This window comes from Schistocerca gregaria, chromosome 1 (genome assembly GCF_023897955.1).
Source record: "Schistocerca gregaria isolate iqSchGreg1 chromosome 1, iqSchGreg1.2, whole genome shotgun sequence".
Classification (NCBI taxonomy): Eukaryota; Metazoa; Arthropoda; class Insecta; order Orthoptera; family Acrididae; genus Schistocerca; species Schistocerca gregaria.
In genome coordinates this window covers 619,058,936-619,078,358 of record NC_064920.1, presented here as the reverse complement: position 1 = coordinate 619,078,358, position 19,423 = coordinate 619,058,936, and the positions used below count along the sequence as shown (strand labels likewise).

Genomic DNA, 19,423 nt, shown 5'->3' with positions numbered 1-19,423 from the left:
AAGGAAAAATGCGGAGTCATCCACATGAGTACAAAAAGAGAGCCGTTAAATTTCAGTTACATGCTAAACCATACGACTAAATACATAGGAATTACAATTATGTACAGCTTATATTGGATCAATCACATAGATAATGTTGTGGCGAAGGCAAACCCAATGCTCCATTTATAGGCAGAACACTTAGAAGATTCAACAAGTTTTCTAAAGAGACTGCCTACACTACACCTCTCCCTCCTCTGCTAGAGTACTGCTTTGTGGTATGAGGTCCTTATCAGATAGGATTGATGGAGGACATCAAAAAAGTCCAGAGGACACTAGTTTATTTTGTGCTATTGTGAAATAGGGGAGAGAGTGTCACGGATATGATGAGCGAGTTGGAGTGGGATTTATTAATAAATAAATAAATAAAGGCATTTTTCGTTGTAGAGAGATCTTTCCATGAAATTTCGGTTACCAGATTTCTTCTGTGAATGTGAATGAATGTGAAAATGTTTTAACTGTCACCACCCTACATAGAGAGAAATGATTATCATAATAAAATAAGAGAAATCAGAGCTTGTACAGAAAGATTTAAGTGTTCATTTTTCCCACATGCTGTTAAGATGCGTGGTACGGTAGAAAAATAGTGTGAAGGTGGTTTGAAGAACACTCTACCAGACACTTAAGTATTAAATGCAAACCAGTGATGTAGATGTAGATGGTCATTGTTTTTCTTGTTGGTCTGTAGCTAAGTTTCCACATAATTCTGCTTAAAAAATTTAATTTGAAATATTTTACTTCTTTGTGAGTTATTGAACATACGTCTGCTGTACAGGTCTGTGTGTTTGACTTGATTAATTTGTGAAGAGATGGGAGATCTCAGCGGATGCCCCAGGATACAACAATAACTTAACCGGTGGGAAGAAGATGCAGGTTGAGTTTATGGAATGCCATTTGTTGCTTTACAATAGTTGGTGACCTTTATTTGACAAGATATACTGAAATCTTCACAGGATAGGAAGTTTAAGGCAAGTTATCACAAGTTACACAAGGTGGTTTAAATACCTCTTTTAGGAGTTGCAGTTTTTTTTAATAGGACAAGTAATGCCTCTTTATAATAACAAGTCCAACAGTCATAAAAATACAACTCAAGAGCCCTTTGCGCACTCATAAAATTTCGACCAGGCAGATTATGGAAAGAGCATTACCATAACAATTTCAGAACCACTCAGTAGATAGTAAACTTCAAACAAGGAAGGCGGTCCTTATTTAGAAAACAAATTAAAAGTTCAGGATTACAATTAAAAATAACTTGAAGATGCTAGCAATTTAGAAACAGAAGTGGGGGAGTCCTAAGACATTAGGAACCTTTCAAATAGGAAGGTAACAATATTCAAAATTTTCCAAGTTCAGCATTTGACAATTTGAAGTCATTTGGGCATTACCGCTTTCTCAAACAGGAACAGTTACAAAAATTTTTAAGATACAAAATTTCAGCATTTTATGAATCTGGAGAGTGTCTTTGCCGTAAGCAGTTTTGCAAACAGGAAAGGCAACAATATTTTAAAATTTACAGGTTCAGGGCTACAATAAAAGGATCTGGAGTGCCCTTTGCTCATGAGCAATTTTGGAACAGAAAGGTAACAAAGATTTGAAAATTTACAGATTCAGCAATCTACAATTAAAGGATTGAAAGATCTTTAAATCAAGGCTGGTGGAGCCAAGGCTTGGCTGGGGTGGCTTAGGGCAGCAGACACTTTGATTTAAACTTGAGTCCAAATGCCATAAAGATTAAGCACTTAACTTATAGAAAGGTGACGTAGCAAGTACCTACTGCAAAATAGGAGGCAGAACACACACTGCACAAAAGCACACAGCTGATGAGGACTAGCCACACCTGATGAATCAGTGGGTAGTGGATTACAAGCTGGGGCCAACGGTTGCAACACTACAAACAGCTTGGGAAGCAGATGGCAAACAAACAGGCATATAATTCATCCAGGACTGAGCATCAAAAGTATGATAATTCTCAAGACCGAACACAAGAATACCAAACGCAAAACCCATCCCGGAGACTAACCAAAATCTAAGTGTTACAGTGACTGCACAACTAGAACAAAGGTGATTAACCAGTTAATCATTTAACAGTAATGACCAAACATAACAATTTGATTTAGTAGCCAACTGTTCACAAGACCTGTGAACTTAAGAAGTAGCAAGAAATGCTTGAGCACTTATACCTAAACACGAGATCACAGTAGTAATAAAATAGACAATAATAAACAATAAATTCCTTCTTTTAAGAAAAGTGCTGGCTCTCAACGAGACCTTCCAACATGAGTACAGAAAACAAGCCAACATTCATCAGGCCACTGGCTTTTGCTCACCATGACCATGCCCAATTTACAATTCATACGCAAGTCAGGCATTGTCACCTCAAGGGTCAGGGTCAATATACGTCGTCAGTGGTCAGTAGTATGTGTGATGCCCTAGAACATATTACAACAAGATTTCACACCCAAGCAATACTCACAAGGATCACTCAACAAGTGGTACAGAGTGACGAAGGAAAGTGGGCAAACTAGCCTAATGGGAGCAAGTTAAACACAGGAGCACATGTGCCAAAATCCTTAAATGGAAGTGCCTTCCCCAAAAATAAGGTAGGGCTACTAGAGAAAATCAGCATCATCAAGACGCCCCACATCAACAGATGGTCACTCCCAAATCCAGTCGGGCGCAACAGCATAGAGTCCAACAATCCACTTGAACATGGCCCTGTACAAATGTCCACTCACTTGGACAAGCAACTGCTGATCGGGCCCCATGATTGCGTGCTCACTGTTCATAACATACTTCTCTGTCTCATTGCCCCACCCCCACCCATCAACAACCAGCCTCCGACTCCTTGTAAACAGAGAGCCAACTACAAGAAGACTGAAACGCCACCAAGTGGTGGATTGTGCCAGTAAGCAAGTAACAGCTCAGGAAATGAGCCGATACAGCTCAAGATGATTTAAAGTAACCAGTTGACCTTAAATGTCTTTAAATAAGCTGTTGCTTATTATTGTAGAAGTTGTTTAATAGTTGATTACCACTTAAATTGTACAAGAAATGTCTGAAATTTCAATAAATGTAGATGATTTAATGATTAGAAGATAATATGTTCATTGAGCAAATCTTGCCAAATTTTGATATAGCACAAGATGGGTGAAGCAAATAGAACATAAAAAGCAAACTAGCACAGGCAAACAGGGCATTATTGGCCAAAAGGAGTGTACTAGTATCAAGAATAGATTTTAATTTGATGAATAAATTTCTGAGAATGTACTACATTTGGAGCACAGTGCCGTGTGGCAGTGATTGAGATGTGGTGCTATAGATGGATGTTGAAAATTAAGTGGAGCGATAAGATAAGTAATGAGGAGGTTCCCCACAGAACATAAGGAAAATGCTGAGAACAAGAAGGGACTGGATGATAGGACATATGTTAAAGACATGAGGGAATAACGTCCATGCTACTAGAGGGACCTGCAGAGAGTAAAAACTGTAGAGGCCGAAATGGATTGGATTACATCCAACAAATAACTGAGTATGTATAGTGCAAGTGCCACTCTAAAATGAAGAGAATGGTGTGAGAGAGGAATTTGTAACAGGTTGCATTATACCAGCCAGAACACTGATGCCTAAGAAAATTGTATTTGACATATTCTCCTATTACAGCTCCGCCGAGTCAGTTACTCCTTTCTGCTTTTATTTCTTTATTGTCTTGAAATGTGGCACCATGAGTCTGTAATAAACGCTGAGGTGACGCAGTGCAGTAAAAAGAATTAACCAAAGTGTGTGAGCAAGAAATATTTTGTGGAATGCAGAAGATTTACCTGGAATTTAGTAACATTTTTGTACTGTTGAGTGTTTCTGAGATCTGTGTATGAGTCACATGCATGTGAGTGATTTCTTTTCCTAACTTTTGTTTATTCCTTTTAAATCTTATTATACTTTATGGGTATTTAGGCTTTGTCTCCCTTTGCTTTGTAGCACTGATTTGTCAGTCACTCTTCTCCTCCTCTTGTCTTGCTCCATGTGGTCCCACTCCTGTCTACTCCTGAAGATAATAGAGAAAAGTGTACTTAAGGTATTTCAAAAATATTTTCTCTTGTCATGGACTCGTCACCGAGTCTCATGTTAGTATTTAAGAGATATTTCCTTGCCATACTGTGCTGAGGTATCCATTGATGTACTTGGAATTGGCACAGCATATATAACATTTGAGGCGGAGCCATATTGCCTTTTTTTTGTGCCATTCATCTTAAGATTTAGACTTCTGTCTTGCATGTCAATCTGTTGTGCACAAGGAAACAGTTCATGTCAACACTTAAATCATAGTTTTCACTTACCAGTATATATTTGAAGAAAGCATATTTAGGAACCACCAAGTGCCACTGATGAGTATTCACTGCCAATTTCAATTACCTGGTCATAATCCAATAACAAAAAATTATTTAGAACAGCCTGTATCATTCTTACTGTGCTGTCTACAAATGAAATTAAAGTAACCAATCTTCATCACCGAAACTGCTGCTGTCAATAGTAAAATGCTTTAATAGAATTAAATGATTAGTATTCAGGTATCGTTGTCCTGGGTGAAGTGCACTCTGTGTACTAAACAGTGTAGTACAGTACTATGCGATGCAGTGCTCTCCATGCAAGAGGATGAACTAATGATTAGACAAAACTTTTCTATGTATGTATCCTCTGAGTCTTTCATAGTGGCATATTTCAATAAAATCTTCTCAGTTTAAAAGCTGTGTCACGTCTAATGAAACACACAAGCTTTCAGTAACTGTCTCCACCATTATCATCAGGAGTTAAAATCATTGGCTGTTGGGGCTGGCAAGCTGTTCTGGTTTCACAGATACAAAAGCAGTGTCTGGAACTTATCGGAGAGGGCCGAAGGGACAGCTGCCAAATTTGCCTTCCGCATGTGCATCACTTTGGCTCCCAGGAAATTTCCAGATGCTGCTTTTTCATCTATAAAATCATAACATCATACCGTCCCTGACTATGAGTGATTCAATCCCTGATGGTGATGGGGGAGATAGCTGTCAGAAGCTTGAGCTTGTGTTCGAAGTGACGCAACTTGTAAACTGAGAAGAGTTTATTGAAGTTCTGTGTACATCTCTAAAATGATTATGTATTTGTGTAAAACATTTTATTACTTGTGCTTTTGTCTGCGTTCAAAGTGGTAAGAAGTCATTTTGGTAAAATAAAATGTTTGTTGGACCATACCTGTTCCTTTTCTTTCCGTACTGAAGTGAATTGTTGTGTACAGGGACTACCGCTCTGATTGCTTTGTTGGAAGGCAATCAGTTGGTAGTAGCAAATGTTGGAGATTCAAGGGGAGTGATGTGTGACAGTCGCGGCAATGCTATACCACTGTCTTTTGATCACAAACCACAGCAGGTACGTATGTGTATTTATACTGAAAGGCATTACTAATTTGATAATGTAATATACAGAAAAAAATTGTCTTCGTAATAGTATGAGGTTAAGTCAGTAAATATCTGCAATTTCATTCTAATCATCTTCAAATTGGCGGCATGACTTAATGCTCTCACCACCTTTTAGATGGCACCATTCTGTTTCCTTGTGGCAGTTTCCGACGTTGTTACTCCAGTTCATTTTGTGCTATTGTGAAGTAAACATTGCTGTGCTACTCTCCTTTTGCATCAATGAAGAACAGCATTATCTGATCAGTTTTGCGGTCTGAAAGTGTACCAGGAACTGGAATTGATATGAGACTCTCAACACAATAAAAGAACAATATTTTACCTTGTTGGAGTGGTTCCCAGTGGATTTAACAATTGATAAGTGACTGAACAAGTCTGAAGAACAAGGAAAGAGCAGGATGGCCGACATTGAGCAAGTGTGGAGCCTAATTTTGAATAACCAACAAGTATCTGCTGATGAAGCTGTAGACCAAATACACATTAGTCATGGTTGAGCATACATCATTCATAAAAGGCTCAACTTTCATGTCTGTACAAGATGGGTCAAATGTACAACTCAATAAAGAGAACAGCTCAGTCTTGTGAGAACCTGTTGGCAGCTACTTGAACAACCATATTGAAGAAGTTGAAATGTTTTATGAATCAATTATTGCTGGAGATGAAAAATGGGTTCAACTCTTTGAACCAGAGAGCAAATGCCAAAAAAATGGAATGGAAACACTTAAGTCTGCAGCTGAAAAGAAATTAAAGAATCAACCATCTGCAGGAAAGTGATGCTAACTGGATACACAGGGGGCAGTTCTGGAGCAGTTACTGTGATGTGCTTAGTAACAGAGGTCAGTTATCAGATGTTTTGCGTTCATTCGGTCCACTTACAGGTGATTGAAGAGCCCATTGATTCGCCTCTGAGGGAACAGTGAAGGAAGCAGTGCATGTGTCATTTGGTGCTCAGTAGAACAACTTTTTTTCTGAACGTGTTGGAAACAATGGACCAAGTGCAGTGAAAAGCTGGGTGACTGATGAAAAATGATATATATATATTGTAAATGCTGTACTGGCGTCGTAATAAACAAGAAAAATGTTGTACAGATTTTTTTGACTTACCCTCACATATTGGAGTAGTGTGACATTCTGATGTTCTTTGGATAGTTAAGCTCTAGGACTACAGTATCAGTTATAAAATTATAGTTTATGAATGGAATCTTCTATTTACAATATTGTTATGTCATTGCTCCTATGGGTATACTCTTAGACACTTTCTTTAACACTCTGTGACCCAACAGTGTTGTTGTGAAACTGTTTTTGTATGGTATAATCAGAACTGAGTTGCATCACAATATCAGTTACAGGTTTTATACCGTCTAGTGTGCAAATAATCAACAGCGTAGGCATAGTAGTACACCTTTAATTTCATTTCTAAATGTGTGGCATTTTGTGGCACATACATTTTGATGCATTATTTGAACTTATTGTGGCTGTTGCCTTGGTGGAACTATGAACTTACTAAGTAAAATATCACTTTCATTTATAGCTCTATTGCACACACAAAATATTATTCATTTTTAAACTCTGTACATTTGGTGCTGTTGTTTGTTGTTCACTATGATGCTTGATAATTTCACTGTTGTGTGTAATCTTGTACTCTGCATGTAATTGCCTACTGTTTTGAGTGCGTTCTTGTGCTACAGACTGCATCATCTTCTGCTCTGGGTAGTTACTTTCCCTGGCTCTAATGTAGTTATTCTGACCAAGAACTGGATAACTTAAAAAAGCACATTTCAGTTCTTTAGTGACTTTTTTTTAAAAAAATAAGGGTCGTCATACTGTCCAACGTCACTTTGTTTACAGAACTAAGGCGATTCTTATTGCTTTGTATTCTTGCTGCATCTGGCATATTTTTTTTTACTGCGTGATTTTGTTTTAGTGAAAATTCAGCAGCACTTGGAAAGCGCGTTTCTGAAAGTCACAATGCCATTTTTCTCATCTGATTGGAGACCTGCTGATGCCATTCTTTTTTTATAATATTTCTCTTATGTACGTTGTAAAGGACTTGAAAATTTAGGACACATATATCAAGGTATGGATAACAGAGTTTTCTTGTATCATTTTGTAATTTGGGAGCACATTCCATTGAATTAAATATGCTAATCCAATTCCCCAGCTGAAATAATTTTGGCTGTATCGCACATGTTCAAAATTTATATTTCTTTTGTCATTCCATTCAATATTCACCATAGTGTTTGTCGAGCTAAACTCCATTTCTCCCATTTCTAGGTTGTCTTCAAGTTTTGACTTGGCTTTCCTGATCATGTGAACTGTACCAAATGCTTTTGTTAATCTTTCCTGGAGGGATTAGGGCTTGCATATGACTGTCCTCATCACAAATATGCTTCCAAAATTTTTGTTACAGTATTTCCTGTCTTTCTCAAATAGTCATTACTGGTATCTATGTCACAGTTTGCACCAGTGTAGGCTATCTTGCATAAACACTTCTTTGAGATAGCTTGTATTGTTTGAACACCAAGTGTTATTTGAACAACAAGGAACTTCGGTCAGTGCAGACTTTCTGGAATGGCGTGAGATCCATACAGACCATCCTTCTTGGACACCAAACAAGTGACCTTATTTTGTATAAGTTTTAATCTTTAACTGGAATATTGTTATTGTAAAAATGTAGCACCCAAAGCAACAATAAGTAATCAGAATGGGACATTATTTGACAAATAATGTCATTTCAAAGAAGAGGATCCTTTTACCAGTATTCAGAATAGCTCACTTTATTAGTTCTCATACAGTGACAATTGCAAAACGATATATTGGTGCTGCGTGTACATCTTTATTAGGAAACCAAAGTCGTTTAAATGCCTGGAAAGATTAATAATCTGAATAGTGTAGTTGCAATCATATCACACTAGTCTGCGATGAGTAATACTAATAAATTTGTTAGAAAAGGCTGAACAGCTTCTGTTACACAGGTGTTTCTTGTAAATCATAAGGTTCACCACTGAATTTCCTATTTGAAAATTGCCGACCTCAAGACTCAGCCTCCTTCTGCACCATGTGTATGGGAGGAACAAGAAAAATTATTTTCTTGAGATGAGATGCTGAAAGGCAACAATCATCAAGAGGCACAAAGTCCTTGGTTGCTGACACACACAGTATCAAGTATTCAAATAACCTGATGTACTTTGAAAATAGTTCAATACCTGCCACTAGGTCAACAAAGTGCCACTTGAAAAGCAGTACCTGCTGTCTTTGACAGATATAAAGGAACCACTAGTATCCCACAAACCATTTGGTGCTCTACGAGCCACATTGTGTAACAGTGACACAATAATTTACTAAATATTTGAAACATATGTATTGAATGTTGTCTTCTTTGTTTTGCGGCCTATTTTTCCACAGTTGCATTCGTACATCTTATATAGGTCAAGGGGGGAAACAACATTATGAGGCTGTTTGACACTGATTTTGTGTGTGGTTTTTTTTTTTTTTTTTTTTTTTTTTTTGTGGGAAGAATTAATTAGAATTTAATCAGATTTTGACATGATTTCATTCATATTTCTAACAGTTTCTGTGAATTTTTTGGAATAATTTCAGCCAAAAATAACAAAGTTACACTGTGACATCCACTGAAGGTTGTGAGTACAGTTCTCAAATTGCTTGCCATGTAGCCATTCCAATTTAATCATCTGAAACCAAAAAGGTTTTGATTTTACATTAATAACTTACTTAATGCAGGTGAAAATAATTGAAAATTAAACGTTTTGCAGGCGTTGGAACAATTTATTTTGATTTTCACATTTTTTTTCTAATTATGCATAGAAAAATACCCTTAAAATCATTGTATCATCCCAGAAGTTGGTTCATGTAATTCACAATTTTATAAAGAATCACACTATCAATTTTTGTAATGATCAGTTATATAGTTTTTGAATTATATTGCACCCAAATGTGAAAAAAGTCATTATGAGATAATTGCATTTCAAAAATAAATTATCAGTAACTAGAAATTCAACAAAGTTACCAATAATGTAAAATGCTTACTGATTAATCTGCAATTCCAGCACCATATCGTAATCCTTTTTCCTCGTAGGCTTTGTTTTGCACTTGCAACAGTGTTTTCCGAGCTTTCCGACCTTCCTTTGATTCCAATGAACTACATTGATTCTGCTGGCTCACACGCTGGTTAGTTATTTGTTCAGCATAATCAAAGCTTTGCGTGTCTACTACAATTCCTACCTCATTCATGACCATCAGAAGGGATGAATTTCCTTCATTGAATAAGCCTGCTGCTAAATATGATGCCAATTCAACGACTTTTAGTCAGGAATGGAAGTGTTTAGGAGCTAATTGCCAAATAGTGGAATTAAAACTTTCATTCGAATTTTGTGTGTGTTCACCTAAACATCTCTCCAGTAATTCATCCCTTGATAAATCTTCATGTAATGGAAAAATTTCCTTCTGTATGTCGGGGTGCAATTGAGTAGGGTGCGGTCCCTGTTCCATTCCAAGGGCTGCTCATGTCTGCCACTCACACCAGCGTCTTCTCCCACTGGACAGCACTCATGTCGAGGATTTTCATCCATGTAAATCATACAATAGTATGTAGCTATAGCCTGTACACGATGTGCACTCGGTTCTGTACTCATAAAATTTAAACAAACGCAAATTTTGCTTTGAAATTTTGACAGCATATTCTTGGATAGTGAAACTAAAGTTATATATAATCTTAAAAAATCAGATTTTTTTTAACCCCCTAATGTGGTTTGCCCCCCCCCCCCCCCTTAAGTACCATCTTTTGCAACTAACGAAAGTCTTATTACAACAAACGAGTTTTGCTTTATTTTAAATATGGTTTTTTTTTCTAGGATCATGAATAGTTCTCAGCTTTAACTTACTACTCTAAACAATATTAATACATTATTCATTTAGTGCAGACTTCAATGCGAGATGATTACAACAGTTTCAACAACGAAACTTTGTCTCGAAACCGGACAGAAAATCCAAAGAGATTCCGGTTGTATGTGAAGTATGTTAGGGGCAAAAAAACGATCAATGCGTTCTCTGCACAATAGCAATGGAAATACTATCAAAGACAGTGCTGCCAAAGCAGAGTTACTAAACACAGCTTTCCGAAATGCCTTCACAAAAGAAGATGAAGTAAGTATTACAGAATACAAATTGAGAACAGCTGCCAACATGAGTAATATAGAAGTAAATATCCTGGGAGTAGTGAAGTAACTTGAATCACGTAATAAAAGCAAGTCTTCGGTCCAGACTGTATACTAATTAGGTTCCTTCCGGAGTATGCTGTTGCATTAGCTCCAGACTTAACAGTCATATACAACTGTGTGCTCGATGAAAGATATGTACCCAAAGACTGGAAAGTTGCACAGGTCACACTGATATTCAAGAAAGGTAGAAGGAGTAATCCATAAATTACAGGCCCATGTCGTTAACGTCGATATGCAGCAGGAGTCTGGAACATATATTGTGTTGAAACATTATGAATTACCTTGAAGAAAAGTCTATTAACACACAGTCAACATGAGTTTAGAAAACATCATTCACATGAAATGTTGAGTGCTGTTACAAAGAGTTTCAGATAGATTCCGTATTTATGGATGGCTTTTGACACTGTACCACATAAGTGGTTTGCAGTGAAATTGTGTGCTTATGGAATATCATCTCAGTTATGTAACTGGATTTGTGATTTCCTGCCGGAGAGGTCACAGTTTGTAGTAATTGACGGAAAATCATCGAGTAAAATAGAAATGATTTATGGCATTCCCGAAGGCAGTGTTATAGGTCCTTTGCTGTTCCTTACCTGTATAAACAATTTGGGAGACAATCTGAGAGGCCGTCGTAGGTTGTTTGCAGATGACGCTGTTGTTTATCGACTAATAAAGTCATTAGAAGATCAATACAAATTGAAAAATGATTTAGAAAAAAACATCTGAATGGTGCGAAAATTGGCAGTTGACTCTAAATAATGAAAAGTGTGAGGCCATGCGCATGAGTGCTGAAAGGAATTTGTTAAACTTTGGTTACATGATAAATCAGTTTAATTTAAAAGCCATAAATTCAACTAAATACCTGTGTTGTTGTTGTTGTGGTCTTCAGTCGTGAAACTGGTTTGATGCAGCTCTCCATGCTACTCTATCCTGTGCAAGCTTCTTCATCTCCCAGTACCTACTGCACCCTACATCCTTCTGAATCTGCTTAGTGTAGTCATCTCTTGGTCTCCCTCTACGATTTTTACCCTCCACGCTGCCCTCCAATACTAAATTGGTGATCCCTTGATGCCTCAGAACATGTCCTACCAACCGATCCCTTCTTCTGGTCAAGTTGTGCCACAAACTTCTCTTCTCCCCAATCCGATTCAATACTTCCTCATTAGTTATGTGATCTACCCATCTAATCTTCAGCATTCTTCTGTAGCACCACATTGCGAAAGCTTCTATTCTTTTCTTGTCCAAAGTATTTATAGTCCATGATTCACTTTCATACATGGTTACACTCCGTACAAATACTTTCAGAAATGACTTCCTGACACTTAAATCTATACTCGATGTTAACAAACTTCTCTTCTTCAGAAACGCTTTCCTTGTCATTGCCAGTCTACATTTTATATTATATCTACTTCGACCATCATCAGTTATTTTGCTCCCCAAATAGCAAAACTCCTTTACTACTTTAAGTGTCTCATTTCCTAATCTAATTCCCTCAGCATCACCCGACTTAATTCGACTACATTCCATTATTCTCGTTTTGCTTTTGTTGATGTTCATCTTATATCCTCCTTTCAAGACACTATCCTTTGCATTCAACTGCTCTTCCAAGTCCTTTGCTGTCTCTGACAGAATTACAGTGTCATAGGCGAACCTGAAAGTTTTTATTTCTTCTCAATGGACTTTAATACCTACTCTGAATTTTTTTCTTTTGTTTCCTTCACTGCTTTCTCAATAAACAGATTGAATAAAATCGGGGATAGACTACAGCCCTGTCTCACTCCCTTCCCAACCACTGCTTCCCTTTCATGTCCCTCGACTCTTATAACTGCCATCTGGTTTTTGTACAAATTGTAAATAGCCTTTCGCTCCTTGTATTTTACCCCTGCCGCCTTCAGAATTTGAAAGTGAGTATTCCAGTCAACATTGTCAAAAGCTTTCTCTAAGTCTACAAATGCTAGAAACGTAGGTTTGCCCTTCCTTAATCTAGCTTCTAAGATAAGTCGTAGGGTTAGTATTGCCTCACATGTTCCAACATTTCTACAGAATCCAAACTGATCTTCCCCGAGGTCGGCTTCTACTAGTTTTTCCATTCGTCTGTAAAGAACTCGCGTTAGTATTTTGCAGCCGTGACTTATTAAACTGATAGTTCGGTAATTTTCACATCTGTCAACACCTGCTTTCTTTGGGATTGGAATTATTATATTCTTCTTGAAGTCTGAGGGTATTTCGCCTGTCTCATACATCTTGCTCACCAGATGGTAGAGTTTTGTCAGGACTGGCTCTCCTAAGGCCGTCACTAGTTCCAATGGAATGTTGTCTACTCCAGGGGCCTTGTATCGACTCAGGTCTTTCAATGCTCTGTCAAACTCTTCACGCAGTATCGTATCTCCCATTTCATCTTCATCTACATCCTCTTCCATTTCCATAATATTGTCCTCAAGTACATCACCCTGGTATATACTTTCTATATACTCCTTCCACCTTTCTGCTTTCCCTTCTTTGGTTACAACTGGGTTTCCATCTGAGCTCTTGATGTTCATGCAAGTGGTCCTCTTTTCTCCAAAGGTCTCTTTAATTTTCCTGTAGGCAGTATCTATCTTACCCCTAGTGAGATAAGCCTCTACATCCTTACATTTGTCCTCTAGCCATCCCTGCTTAGCCATTTTGCACTTCCTGTCGATCTCATTTTTGAGACGTCTGAATTCCTTTTTGCCTGCTTCATTTACTGCATTTTTATATTTTCTCCTTTCATCAATTAAATTCAATATTTCTTCTGTTACCCAAAGATTTCTACTAGCCCTCATCTTTTTACCTACTTGATCCTCTGCTGCCTTCACTACTTCATCCCTCAAAGCTACCCATTCTTCTTCTACTGTATTTCTTTCCCCCATTCCTGTCAATTGCTCCCTCATGCTCTCCCTGAAACTCTGTACAACCTCTGGTTCTTTTAGTTTATCCATGTCCCATCTCCTTAAATTCCCACCTTTTTGCAGTTTCTTCAGTTTTAATCTACAGGTCATAACCAATAGATTGTGGTCGGAGTCCACATCTGCCCCTGGAAATGTCTTACAACTTAAAACCTGGTTCTTAAATATCTGTCTTCCCATTATATAATCTATCTGATACCTTTTAGTATCTCCAGGTTTCTTCCATGTATACAGCCTTCTTTTATGATTCTTGAACCAAGTGTTACCTATGATTAAGTTGTGCTCTGTGCAAAATTCTACCAGGCGGTTTCCTCTTTCATTTCTTTGCCCTAGTACATATTCACCTACTACGTTTCTTTCTCTCCCTTTTCCTACTACCGAATTCCAGTCACCCATGACTATTAAATTTTCGTCACCCTTCACTATCTGAATAATTTCTTTTATTTGATCATACATTTCTTCAATTTCTTCGTCAGCTGCAGAGCTAGTTGGTATATAAACTTGTACTACTGTAGTAGGTGTGGGCTTTGTATCTATCTTGGCCACAATAATGTGTTCACTATGTTTGTAGTAGCTTACCCACATTCCTATTTTCCTATTCATTATTAAACCTACTCCTGCATTACCCCTATTTGATTTTGTGTTTATAACCCTGTAGTCACCTGACCAGAAGTCTTGTTCCTCCTGCCACGGAACTTCACTAATTCCCACAATATCTAACTTTAACCTATCCATTTCCCTTTTTAAATTTTCTAACCTACCTGCCTGATTAAGGGATCTGACATTCCACGCTCCGACCTGTAGAACGTCAGTTTTCTTTCTTATAATTATGAACAACTTACATTGGGAGGAACACACAGGAAATGTTGTGGGGTAGGCAAACCAAAGACTGTGTTTTATTGGCAGGACACTTAGAAATATAACAGAACTACTAAGGAGATTGCCTACCCTAAGCTTGTCCATCCTCTTTTAGAATATTGCTGCACAGTGTGGGTTCCTTACCAGATAGGACTGACAGAGTACATTGAAAAAGTTCAAAGAAAGGCAGCAAATTTTGTATTATTGTGAAATACGGAAGAGAGTGTTACTGAAATAGTACAGGATTTGGGCTGGACATTATTAAAAGAAAATAGTTTTTTCGTAGCGACGAAATCTTCTCACGAAATTCCAATTTCCGACTTGCTCCTTCAAATCCGAAAATATTTTGTTGACACCGACCTACATAGGGTGAAAGGTCACCTCGATAAAATAAAGGAAATCAGAGTTTGTATGGAAAGATACAGGTGTTCGTTCTTTCCGTTTACTAGATGAGATTGTAACAATAGAGAATTGTGAAGGTGGTTAGAACCCTCTGCCAGTCACTTAAATGTGATTTGTAGAGTATCCATGTTGATGTAGATGTACAGGGTCTACCTAAAGTCCGCGAACACTTTCACTTATTTATTGCACAAGAACTAAACATTGTACAGATGTCATACATATTGCATTTTGAAGAGAAACTCTGAAAGTTTTTTTTACAAAGTTCGATTTGTGAACCATGAGTGACCTGGCAGATGTCAATACGGTAATCGAATTCTTGCCACACCTGTCCCAGCATGACATCGTTGACTGTGGCAGTTGCTTCCCGTTTTCTCTCCCAGAGCTCTGCTACATCACGTGGTAGAGGCAGTACGTGCACCAGATCTTTAATGTGTCCTCACAGAAAGTGTCACACAGAGTGAGACCTGGTGGTTGGGGAGGCCATTTCATGAAACAGCTGTTCCCTTCTGTATCACAGCTATGTTTGCGACTATCACTGACTATTGGCAAATTACCAAACTATGCTGTGGTGGTGTACATGGAAAAAAACTTTCAGGGTTTTTCTTCAAAATGACATATTTATGATATCTGTACAAAGTTTGGTTTTTATGCAATAAATAATTGAAAGTGTTCCCGGACTTTTGTACACCCTGTATTATCATTATAGTTTGGTTGTTTCATACATAATCCTTCCTGTTCTTATAAACATATGTGGTAGATTTTAACACACAGCTCTTTTGCTAACACTAAATAACACCCCACCCTGGATTTTTCATTGTTTGACTAAATGTAATCATGTTTTTGTGTGAAGAAACATTGCCATCTCACCATTTAGTGTACTTTGTTTTGCTATTACAAGATATGTTCTTTTACTTGTTTTGATGGTAGCAGGAGCATTTGCCTAACTTCTATGTGTGTCAGTTATTGCTTTACAATGGTACAGTGGGGGTGATCTAGGGTGGGGATATTGCCTAGCTTGATATTTTGTGGTGTCTTGGGGGTTGTTCTTTATCTACTATATATTTTATCAGTTTAAGTAACATTTGATTGCTGACATTTGTTTAGTCATTTATTAAGTGTTTCTTCTCTATTATTGCATTTTGAATTTGGAGGTTCTCTTGTAGGGTTAAGAGATGTTTCTCTTTATTACTGAATATGACTATTTTCACATCGTTTTCTATTGTGGCAGGGTGGTGGTTTTCTTGTCTGAGGTGTTCTGCAAATGGCTGGTACCATATTTCCTTGCTCTTTTATCTTATTTATATCATGTTTCAAAAGTTCTGCTGGTATGTCCTAAGTATAGAGCATCACAATGTTACACTGGGGTTGATAAATGCCATATTTATATCATCTTCCTTCTTTAGACATTTCTGTATTGTGACAGTGCTTTAATATGCTATTTTTATTTCTTCTTCCTTGAGTTTACCAGCTTGTCTTACGAGTATCTGTGTTGTGCCCTTGTTGTATAATGTTGGTGTTGTTGGGTGTTGTGAATCTGTGGATTTCCCTGGTGTCATTTTTTATTTCTACTTGATTTTTTTTAATTTTTATGTTTCTGTGGATATTTTGTTCAGTTTTGTAGCTTGAGATTCGTGGTATCTTTTTTGTATTCTGAATTGTAATATCCAGCTCATTATTGTAGTTATTTTTGTCAAGTGGTATTGCGTTAAATATGTGGAGGACATATCTCAGAGCTGCGGCTTTTAGGGCCTGTGAGTGATTAGATGATTGATGTAGTGTGTTGTGGTCTTTTTCCTGTAAATGCTGATTGAATATCAGTTATTTTTCTTTGTAATGGATATATCTAGGAAGTGTATTTGACCTGCTTGCTCTTTCTGAACAAGAAAATCCAGAAAACTATAAAAATTAAAAAAAAAAAGAAAAACAAAACAAAATACCACAGATATCTAGACACACACACACACACACACACACACACACACACACACACACACACACACACACACACACACACACAAAACCACCACACAACAAAGGCACAACATAGACACTCAACAGACAAGCTGGTACACTTTCACAATCGGAAATAAACTGATGCACAGAATGGGGAACATTGTCAAGAAACAAAGAATAAAAGTAGCATACCAAAGCAATAAAAGTACAGAAATGTCTAATGAAGAAAGGTGATACTGACATACGAGCGCTGGTTGAAAAGTTTCTAGCCCGATATATTTACTGTAATGTCTTGCATAAACACCACTACCTGCTTTTATGGTGCCCCTTTGTGGGTGTGCAAGTCAAGTTTCAGGCTCCAGCTTTGTTAGGTTTTTGCTAGGATGTGTTGCCTACTGTAGTGTAAGCAAAATGTGAATATTGAGAGAATCAAGAACCATGCTGTGGTTTAATATCTTCATTTGAAGAGTATGACGCCCAAGGAAATTGTGGGGGACATACGGAATACACAGAAACTGGGTGTCTGACTCCAAATGTGGAAGAACAAGTATGGAAGATGCACCAAGGAGCAGAAGGCATGTCACCATCGCCACTGATGAAGCGGTGACTGCAATTCATGATACGATTTTGCAGGATTGTTGAACAACGTTGCAGCACATTGAAATCACATTTGGAATCTCCCATGGGCATATTCATGACATTATTGTGGATATTTTGGGAATGTGGAAAGTTTCATATCAATAAAGCTTTATTGCGTGGTACTTATTTTATATGTGACATGCCAGTTTGAATTTTTTACTTTTGATGAAGGCACTCTTTATAGTTGCTGAAACCTAGGTCAAAAGACTTCATTTTTGCGACCAAAGGCTGTTGTTGCTTTAATTTTACTTTGTAAACAGTCGTTGATAACACAGCCATGTTCAAAACTTAAAGTTTCAGTTCAGTTAATCCCGAAAGACTTAATACAGATCAGAGTTGGGAGCATGTGCAGTGTTGTGAAGAAATCGTCCGCCAGTTTAAAGCAGATGAAGACAGCTTTCTTGCAAGGTATGTGACACTGTATGAAATGTGGATTCACCACTTTGAACCTGAAACAAAACAACAGTCACAGCAATGGAAACATCTTCATATCCTAACCCAAAAAAATTCCGGGTGCAAAAATCAGCTGGCAAGGTGATGGCATCAGTCTTCTGGGATGCAGAAGCCCCTTCTGGTGGATTACTTGCAAAAGAGCATAACTATCAATGCATCATACTATTGCACCCTTTTGTACCATTTGAGAGAAGAGATGAAGAGGAAAAGGCGAGGAAAATTGGCACGCAGAGTTCTTTTGCATCAGGACAACACACCGGCACACACAGCCCTCGCAACACTGGAAACTCTTGTGTGACTGTGGGTTCGAATTGTTAAGTTATCTGCCATGTTCTTCAGAATTGGCTCCATCAGACTGTTTTCTTTTCCGACAGTTTTCTTTTCTCAAACCTAAAAAGAGACCTCAAAGGATGATGATTTGACAATGATCATGCAGTGATTGATTGCTGTGAATGCTTGGTTGGACTCAAAATCAAAGACCTTTTATTTGAAAGGTTGCAGAAGTTATTTGTGTGTGCCCGCAAGTGTATTAGTGTACACAGGTATTATATTCCACGGAATATAAAAAGAAAATCTGGTATTTAACAACTCCAGTGTAACAGTTGTGATGCTCTATACTTAGCACAGACCACCAAACTTTTGAAACAAGATTTAAATAATACACTCCTGGAAATTGAAATAATAACACCGTGAATTCATTGTCCCAGGAAGGGGAAACTTTATTGACACCTTCCTGGGGTCAGATACATCACATGATCACACTGACAGAACCACAGGCACATACACACAGGCAACAGAGCATGCACAATGTCGGCACTAGTACAGTGTATATCCACCTTTCGCAGCAATGCAGGCTGCTATTCTCCCATGGAGACGATGGTAGAGATGCTGGATGTAGTCCTGTGGAACGGCTTGCCATGCCATTTCCACCTGGCGCCTCAGTTGGACCAGCGTTCGTGCTGGACGTGCAGACCGCGTGAGACGACGCTTCATCCAGTCCCAAACATGCTCAATGGGGGACAGATCCGGAGATCTTGCTGGCCAGGGTAGTTGACTTACACCTTCTAGAGCACGTTGGCTGGCACGGGATACATGCGGACGTGTATTGTCCTGTTGGGACAGCAAGTTCCCTTGCCGGTCTAGGAATGGTAGAACGATGGGTTTGATGACGGTTTGGATGTACCGTGCACTATTCAGTGTCCCCTCGACGATCACCAGAGGTGTACGGCCAGTGTAGGAGATCGCTCCCCACACCATGATGCCGGGTGTTGGCCCTGTGTGCCTCGGTCGTATGCAGTCCTGATTGTGGCGCTCACCTGCACGGCGCCAAACACGCATACGACCATCATTGGCACCAAGGCAGAAGTGACTCTCATCGCTGAAGACGACACGTCTCCATTCGTCCCTCCATTCACGCCTGTCGCGACACCACTGGAGGCGGGCTGCACGATGTTGGGGCGTGAGCGGA

At 38.3% G+C, this 19,423-nt stretch overlaps 1 protein-coding gene across 1 annotated transcript in view; it reads left to right on the top strand.

Moving 5' to 3' along the window:
• LOC126359192 (protein phosphatase 1L) overlaps positions 1 to 19,423 on the top strand; it is a 67,509-nt gene that overhangs the window by 35,446 nt on the left and 12,640 nt on the right. The window contains exon 3 of the mRNA XM_050007609.1: positions 5,309 to 5,439. Within this exon, the coding sequence (XP_049863566.1) occupies positions 5,309 to 5,439 (131 nt within the window). The remainder of the gene's footprint in view (positions 1 to 5,308; positions 5,440 to 19,423) is intronic.